This window comes from Antrostomus carolinensis, unplaced genomic scaffold (genome assembly GCF_000700745.2).
Source record: "Antrostomus carolinensis isolate BGI_N321 unplaced genomic scaffold, ASM70074v2 scaffold45060, whole genome shotgun sequence".
NCBI classification, from domain to species: domain Eukaryota; kingdom Metazoa; phylum Chordata; class Aves; order Caprimulgiformes; family Caprimulgidae; genus Antrostomus; species Antrostomus carolinensis.
In genome coordinates this window covers 1-8,712 of record NW_010287219.1, presented here as the reverse complement: position 1 = coordinate 8,712, position 8,712 = coordinate 1, and the positions used below count along the sequence as shown (strand labels likewise).

At 48.9% G+C, this 8,712-nt stretch overlaps 1 protein-coding gene across 1 annotated transcript; it reads right to left on the bottom strand.

The window, feature by feature from the left end:
- Window positions 1-6,945: 6,945 nt before the first annotated feature.
- Window positions 6,946-7,346, bottom strand: LOC104520539 (N-acetylaspartate synthetase; the record flags this gene model as incomplete). The annotated part of the gene is made up of 1 exon (XM_010162257.1): window positions 6,946-7,346. A coding segment is annotated over one exon (368 nt), but the record flags the coding sequence as incomplete, so codon positions are not given.
- Between the last annotated feature and the right edge of the window lie 1,366 nt (window positions 7,347-8,712).

Below are 8,712 nucleotides of genomic sequence, written 5' to 3'. Positions count from 1 at the left end.
TCCCACAGCTGACCATCATGTAATACAAACACAGCACTGAACAGCGATTTTAAACAGCGATCGAACTCCAAGTGCTGACTTAGAGCTTGTTGTTTTAAATGATACTGTGTTTTAACTAAACTCTCTGTTGTTCAAATTATTATCTTATTTTATTTTAAATGAAAGGTACTCCAAATTACCATTCAGGTAGTGGGTTTTTGGTGGGAGATAAGCATAATCTCTGTGCATAGACTTTATTACTGAGGAATGCAAGAGCACACCATTTTTTTTCCTCAAGATTCTGTGTGGATATATTTTGAGGGAGAAAAGAAAAAAGAGAAAATTATCCTTTTGCATGTTAAAGCTTATTTAAGAGTTTGCATCCCTTTGTTTTCTCTATGTGGTACACTATATTCCACTGCAAGGCTCCAGCTAGTGTGGAATTAAAATGCCTGTATTAAGCTTGAAATAGAGTGCATACCAACAGCATCACACTAACGCTAATGAAACACAGGCTCCCAGCACACTGAAAATGAGATTGTGAATTCAGAGGTAACCGGAGCTGGTTCCTGCCCTTGTGCGTTTGGCAATTCGGAAATCCCTGCAGTCAGTCTCTGTTCATTTGCACCTTGGCCAGCAAATCTGGCAAATTAAAAGGCAGCAGATCTGCATCACGGACAGATACGGTTCAGCGAGCAACGGGCAGCAGCAAGGATTGCAACTAGGTTTTGTAAAACCACAGTTCCCTTGGGAATTCCGATCACGGGACTTTCTGTTCTCCCCCTCCAGGGCCTTATCCTGCTCGCCCTGGCACAAAGATGCAGTTTGCCACAGCACAACAGAGACCTGATCCCCCCAGGTCTGCAGCACTGGGACCCTGACAGGCACATCCGAACCCCAACAGCCACCTGCTGACCCTCTGTCCTGCTTCTCCGACACGGGGACTGTTAAATTCAGATGTAATGACATAAAGTATCACCCCCATTTCACATGGGGGACAAATGCGGGGGGGGGAAACAACTGTCCAGGTCCCAGCCCCAGGGACAGACGACCCCTGGGTTGTTTACCCCCTGCATTCACAGAACCACTGCATTGCCTAGATTGGAGAAGTCCTTTAAGATGATTGAGTCCAGTCATTAACCTCATACTGGCAAGTCCCTGACTAAACCACATCCCTAAGCACTATGTCTACACATCTCTTCAATCCCTCCAGGGATGGGGACTCCACCACTGCCCTGGGTAACCCCTTCCAATGCCCGAGAACCCTTTCAGGAAAGAAATTCTTCCTCATATCCAATCTCAACTGCCCTTGAAGCAACTTGAGGCCATTTCCTCTTGTCTCGTTACTTGGGAGAAGAGACCAACCTCTACCTCTCTACATCCTCCTTTCAGGTAGTTGTAGGGACTGAGAAGGTCTCCCCTCAGCCTCCTTTTTTCCAGACTAAACAACCCCAGCTCTCTCAGCCACACCTCATTAGATATGTGCTGCAGACCCTTCCCCAGCTCTGTTGCCCTTCTCTGGACATGCTCCAGCACCTCCATGTCCTTCTTGGAGTGAGGGGTCCCAAACTGAACACAGCACTTGAGGTGCAGCCTCACGAGTGCCGAATACATGGGCATGATGACTTCCCTGGTCCTGCTGGCCACACTATTCCTGATACAGGCCAGGATGCTGTTGGCCTTCTTGGCCACACTGCTGACTCACGTTCAGCTGACTATCAATCAACAAATTCACCTAAGGGTGATGCTGAAATGAATCAGAAGCAGAGCTGGCCCTTGGGATTACAAGAACTCAGGTGCATCCATCCATCCTGCATGTAGCAGAAGTAGAACAACTCGTGCCCTGTGAGCTGTGACACTGGCTTTGGGAGTGCAACTACCTCTGCAGCATCATAAATGCTGGTCCTGCTTCTACGCCCCACGCCATCCCACTGCACACCGCCTGCAACGACCCACCAGCTCAGCACTGTGCAGCTACTGCACCTCAGCCCTGCAGGGCACAGAGCAGCCTTACAGCCTCCTTACAGTGCCATCAAACTCATCTCGCTCCCAACAAACAGCTGTTAGAACAAGCTTCATGGTGGAACCATGCTGCCCACCAGCCTAAGCCTGCTTCTCCCCAACAGTTGACTGCTGCCAGCAACCTCCTTCCCCAACGGCCAAACTGAAAAGTCCCCCAGTCAAGGTACCCTGCGGCCACGCGTCTCTCCTCCCCAAGGAGGGATGTCTTGTGCATGGGCACAGCCTGCAGCACGTCCAGGGAGAGGTAAAAGCTTCTCAGAAATACTGTCCCACGTAACACATGGTAACAGCGAGGCAGGGGAATGAACGGCTTTGGGCTGGTGGCAGTGCCCAAAACTTCTCTGTGGCAAGAAGTGCTGTGAAGGGCATCTGCCAGCAGAGGTGAATTACAGCTGCCATCTCTAAGCATCTTGCAGATGCTTTCTGCTTCATGGACGGAAAACACAGCGTGATTTTACAACAAATACCAGTTCAAGGGTTTCAAGTAAGATTAGAAACCACTTTCCTTGTTGCTTTGATTGCTCAGCATTATTGGCCTGGGACTATTCAGGGGCCAAGCTTCCCACAGAGCTTATTGCCAAATATTACGTCTGCTGGAGATGCCAGTTTGCTCAGGATGTGCAGGGCGTTCCCACTCATTCTGCAGGGAATGGCCCAGGCTGCACCGGAGGCTGGGGTAGCCCTGAGGCTGTGCACTTCAGCCATGGCAATGCAAAGTTTCCCCCCCTTTTTAATTATTTTTTTTTTTTAAAGAGAGACCCCCCTAGGTGGACATCACACCCTAGAAGGTGCCTTCCCCAGTGAGCAAGGGCTCTGCCCCAGTCCCTTCCAAGCAGATGACATTTGAGCAGTGCCTACTGCACAGGGATTAGCAGAAAAAAACACAATGGTAAGGAGAGAGCTGCCAGGTGAGGACACCGCATCCTCAGTCCCACCGCATGGCACACAGCGACGGGCAGGGGGTCGCGACAACACATGAGCACAGCAAAGTAAAAGCAGGCACCTGGCACAGCTGGGGGAAGGAAGCTCCTTCACATCTCCAACACATCCTCCACCTAAATCTACAGTAGTTTTCCTATCCATCACGTTTACCAACTGAGGCTAAGACCCAAGAGATGCTCCACTCTTCCCCACACTCTGGCTAGAAGTGTCCTTGGAAGGAGAAACCACCAAAATAAACTAGTGGCATCCCCTACCACCTCATACTGATAGGACTCTCTGTTGGAATTAGATCTGACAGCTGGCAATAGGCTCTCAACAGGTTTATGGCAGTAGGTCCAGAACACAAGTTGTTCTGCTCAGGACCAAACCCACAACCATCTTGTGCTGCTCTGCACAACTCAGATGCTGAACTGGGATGGAAGCAGTCAGGAGGTGACACTCAAGCTCCGAGAAAGGGGCATGGCGACAGTTCCAATGCAGGGCTGTGCTGACCAGGGCTATCTGGTGCAGGAGAAGCAAGAAGCTCCCTAAAGTGGGCTGCAAAACCAATACTGGGAGGCACAAGCTGTGGGATCTTACTTTTCCATGCAATGCTGTTTAAACCAGTGCACCCTGAATGAGGCACAGTGGATGGATGGATCCACCAAAGGCAGTTCAGCCTCAATATATCACCCCATGAACTGCACTGTGGTCTACCAGCATGCTGGCCCAGGCAGTGACAGCAAGGCAGGGTGGACCTTGAGTAGGGCAGTAGGTGAGCCCAGCATGGTCCAGAGCCCAGGGACCACACAGAGCAGTGGGAAGAAGCTTTCTGTCTCCAGAGCTCAGTCCGAGCTATCACATCTAGGGAAACTTCCCATGAATGCAGATGAAACGACAGTATCACCTGGTGATAGCCCAACCTTGTCTAATCCTATTCAGAGGAGCTCTGGGTAGGAAAGCAGCAGCAACACTGAAGGTCCTATACCCCTGTCCCGCTGCTGCTACCAGGGATGCAGCTCTGGCAGCCACATGGGCTTCTCAATGAAACCCAGAGCTGGGATCAGTGGTGTTTCACCTGCCAGCCCTCTCCATCTTCCGAGGAAAGCAAAACCCAGCCTCTCTGGCAGTCAGCCCTTTCCTTCAGAAATGAGCTGTCCTGGCTGGAGAGCTGGGAGCAACCAGCTGGATGTTTTCCAAAGAGCCTGGTCACAAAGCAACTGGCAGAAGTGTTAAGGGAAGAAATTTGCTCAGCAGCTACCGGCCAAATGGCAATGACTCAATCCTTATCGGTGCACCTCCGGCACCAGTGTGCCTGGGGAGGAATGCAGAGAGCACCCCCAAAGCAGCACCTTCCCGAAGCATCTCCTTCCCAGGAAAGTCAACAGGTATTACGATCAGATACTGTAATAGCATTAGTTAAGGTTTACATGTTTTTAAAGAAAATACTGGTAACCTGATGGTACTTCTGTGTCTGTGGGATCTGGTGGGATTTATTCCAGGTTTGGCTTTTCTGACAAGATGTGGAGTTTTATTACAAAGGCACAGGTATCAAATAAAACCAGCAACATTCTTTTAATTAAATATCCCAATAAAAAAATTAACACTCAATTTAGGCTTTATGTATTCCTCCCTTATTAAGAGACTAGTTTTGTTTTTTGTTTTTTTTCCCCTCTGGAAAGGTTTTAGTGCAGTGATTATATAGCAACAGAAAAATAAACTAAAAAAGGCACAAACTGTTTTGTGTTGGTTTTTTTTTTTTTCTTTCAACTTTTGCTAACACTTTATATTTGTCTATTTTACTTCGGTTAATAAATCACTGAATGCAGCAAGAAAATATTCTGCCAATTTCTGTACACTATACAAAAACCCCTACCAATAGTACATTATTTCAGCTTCAGGAGAAATGTACAGCATAGAAAGACTTTTAAAAATATAGTGCCCCATACAGAAATTTTGTTAATTAAACTCACGGTCTCTTGCTACAGTGCCCTTCACCATCCTCATCTCCCCGCCCTTATTGCTGGGACAAACACAGGGACTCTGTCCCTCCGGCTCCTCATGGGCTGGACCGCGCCTGAGCCCAGCACCGAGCGTGGAACCAGGGCTGCACCAAACGGCTCCTCCCTCCATCCCTGGAATCGGTGCCGGGTCCGGGGCCCCAGCGAGGATGGGATTCAGTGCCACTGGTCATGTCTCAGTGCTGGGAAAGCTTTTGGCTGGAGAGGAAAGGGCAGCTCTCAGCAGGAGCGAGACGCAGGCAGCAACCCACGCGTGGGTCCATGCCACGTGGGTCCCGACCACCCCACGGCTGCTCCCCGCTGTGTGCCCCACGCCACCTCCCTGCCGGGACTCTCCTGCTGATGCTTCTGTTACATTTGTAAGTGCAAGCGTGGTTAACACTCACTCTACCCTTCCATCAAGTTCATCTTGATAGGTGGCTTTTTTTTTCTCCCCCTACACACGCATAATACTTCATAAAACAGTAACTTCCCCCCCCTCCCCCGGAACTAAATTAAAGGGGTTTTCCCTTTAAATGTATTAACATAGCTGAACCCCTCCACCCACCCCAAATTAAGTGCAGCCAGAAATGGTTTTCTTTATCCTTCTGATACCACATTTTAAAAATTAAAACCTACTGATCTTCTTTTTCCCCCAAGATGTAATTCATGCAAAGTTGCTATTTGTTTAAATAAGTTATAAAAGTTGATATCTCAGGCTAGAAGAAGCTGTAAGTCTTGGTTATTCTTTAGTTGGCAGGCACTGTACATACATACCGGGTACAGACACATGCCGAATCTGCTTTGCATTGCTTTTTGCATTGTACAATTCACAAATCTGACATCATTAAAGCAGTTAATTACCTTTGATGGAAGGCTGCAGTGAGGCCATCTACATTTATCAAACAAGCAGTTGGTTAAGATAATAAGTACACTTCCCCCCCACCCCGCCACTCCCCAAAATGCTATTATCTGTCACACGTTGCTTCTCTGAAGTGGTTAGATTTGGTGTGCACATTAATGTGCAAATGCGTTGCCATAGGAACGGCAGCCTCCATTACGCCTCAATGACACCATTCAGCAAAAGCCAAAACTAAAAATAATAACAACAACGACAACATAAAAAACCCCCTTAAAAATAAAATTAAAGAAACAAACAAACAAACAAACAAAAAACCCCAAAAGGCAGCAAGGAGACAGTCCCAACGCACATGCGGAGTCTGGCCCAGGACTGCAGGTTACGCGTGGCTACGGAACAGCGCAGGAGATACTTAGGTTTGATCTTAACTTCACGCTATGGTACAACGGGGCTCAGAGTTCAGCCGGTCCGAGTCTGTGCTGGCTTAGGAAGGAGGGCGGGAATGGAGCGGAGTCATGGTTACCGGATGCACCCAGGGTCTCTCAGACATTTGGCAGGATGAGGCACATCCAAAAAAAAGTGCAACACCAGTGCCGTGGCGGCAGTGCGATGTGTGCGAGTGCGTGCACGCGCTTTCCTCTTCATGCATTGTAGCAAGCGGGTTGGGGGCAAGGGAGGGGGGTTTGCCCCCCACCTTTTCTTTGAAAACTATTAACCAGTAAATAACAGTAAGACAAATGTATATTCTACTTACTGGTGCATGAAATACTGAAAACTGCATTCAAGTAATATTTCTGCACTATTACGAATGCATCACTATGTTATCTTACATTTGGAAAAGGAGAAGACTATGTACATCAGAGCAGTGGTACTATTTTGCAGTTAAAGTTTCTGTGCTTTACGGAGGTACCTGGGAAGGAGAGGCCACCGCTTTGCTTCGCTTCGCTCTGCTCCGCTCCCCCGGGTCGCAGGGCTGCCAGCACCACCACCTGCAGCACGCGAGGAAGGAGCGCGGCTCGGCCGGGCGATCGAGCTGCACGGAGCAAACCAAAACATGACATGAGGGAACAAAAACTCAACCCAAAAGTGGAAAATCAACAGTGACAAGAATTAGAAGGGCAATTCATTATTTTTGAAGGGGGAAGAGGAGGAAAACAATTTTTTTTATTTTTTTTCATTTGGTTGGTTGGGTTTTTTTTATTCTTCCCGCAGCTGCAGGCGGTAGCGGTGGTAGCGGACCTGGAAAAACATTCTCTCCAGTAAGGAGCGTGTCATCCCCGGCAGGGCATAATGTTCAACAACACCCATGTGCTTGAACCCCAAGGACTCGTAGAGCTTGTGGGATGCCATCTTCACGGCCGTGGTTCCCAGCACGACGGAGGAATAGTTGTTGAGCATGGCAAATTCCAGCACTTTGCGGCCCAGGGCCTTGGCAATCCCTTTGCCGCGGTAGTTGGAGTCGACGGACATGCGGCGCAGCTCCACCGTGTTGTCCTCCTCGTTGCCCCGAGCTGCCACGATCCCCACCACGTTGCCGTCCAGGACGGCGACCCAGAAGCAGGAGCCTGTGGGAAATAAAGCAGCACATGTAGCTGCCAGCCATCTCAGACAGGCAAAATGAGCAAGCCACCCGCTTAGAACACGCCGATGGGAGCCGGGCTCAAGGTTGGAAACACCTCTCTGTCACACATGGGGAATAAGGGCCTCCAAAAATAAGGGCCAAACTTTCTTTTCCCTTGACACGGTGAAGGGAATGTTGTTTTCCAGAGGAAAACAGACAGGAAAGTTGCTGCAAACCAAAACATGAGATTTTGGGGGTTGGACTAGATGATCTCCTGAGGTCCCTTCCAATCCTTACAATTCTGTGATTTTATGACTCCTAGGGACCAAGTGTTACGAAGTACATTTGGCTGTTGTCACAGACATGTAATGACCCTCAGCTCATGGTGGCACACAATGGGTAACTTCTGACCTGCATGCAGTTGTCCCCTCCTGTCCTACCAACAGCTTCACCACAGTGAGTCCCAGATCCCTCCCAGCACAGCACAACCCAACCCATCTTCGGCTGCTTATTGCCTCCACCTCAAAAGCTGTGATTTTATGGGTGCAGGGGGCCCGCACCCCAGGGTCCAAAGTGCTCCAACCACAGCCCCAGTGATGAAGCTGGGGCTCCAAGGTCCAAATAAAACTGCACCTTGCTGGAGAATGGCTCCGATATCATCCCATCCCACTGCTCATACTGGCCAACAAACATCAAAGCCAATGCAATTAGAAACTGCTGGAGTATTACAGCATCACCGTGCCCCACCACCTAAGCACACTTAAGAAAACCCAACAAATTAAATTCAAGTAACGAATTACTCAGGTCTTAACTAAAGATTTTCATAGTTTAAAATCCTGGTAAAGGAAAGGTGTCTTCAATTGAACTGAAAAGATCAATGTTGTCAGCACAAGGCAACTGTGACTTTAGCTTGGATATTGCTTAAGTAACACCCAAGAAAGCCACTATTCAATTACAGCAACTAATGAGGGCACCAACAGGTCTCCCGCCAAGAAAGGAAGCGCTGACCTTCAGTGCTGAGGAAGAACATGGCTTCACCTGGAGGTAGAGGATCACAACACAAGAAGAACCCCTAGCACGCTACAACCTGCTGCAGGAGGTGGCCTTCTTCTTCCCCAGAACCAAGCAAAAGGAAACCTGACTTGGGCAGCAGCTCCATCTTTAGCATCAACCCTGCTAACTGCCCAGACCCAAAAGCATGGCATATCTCCATAAGGACTGGTGTCAAACAACCTGGGTGGGCGTTCAGGGATGCACGGCACTGCTCCCCCTGCAAAATGGGGTGGGGAGAATGAATAAGGCAACTCACAGTCCTTTGGAACTGGAGGAGAGCAAAGTATTGCAGATGACACCAAGACAGGCAGGAGTGT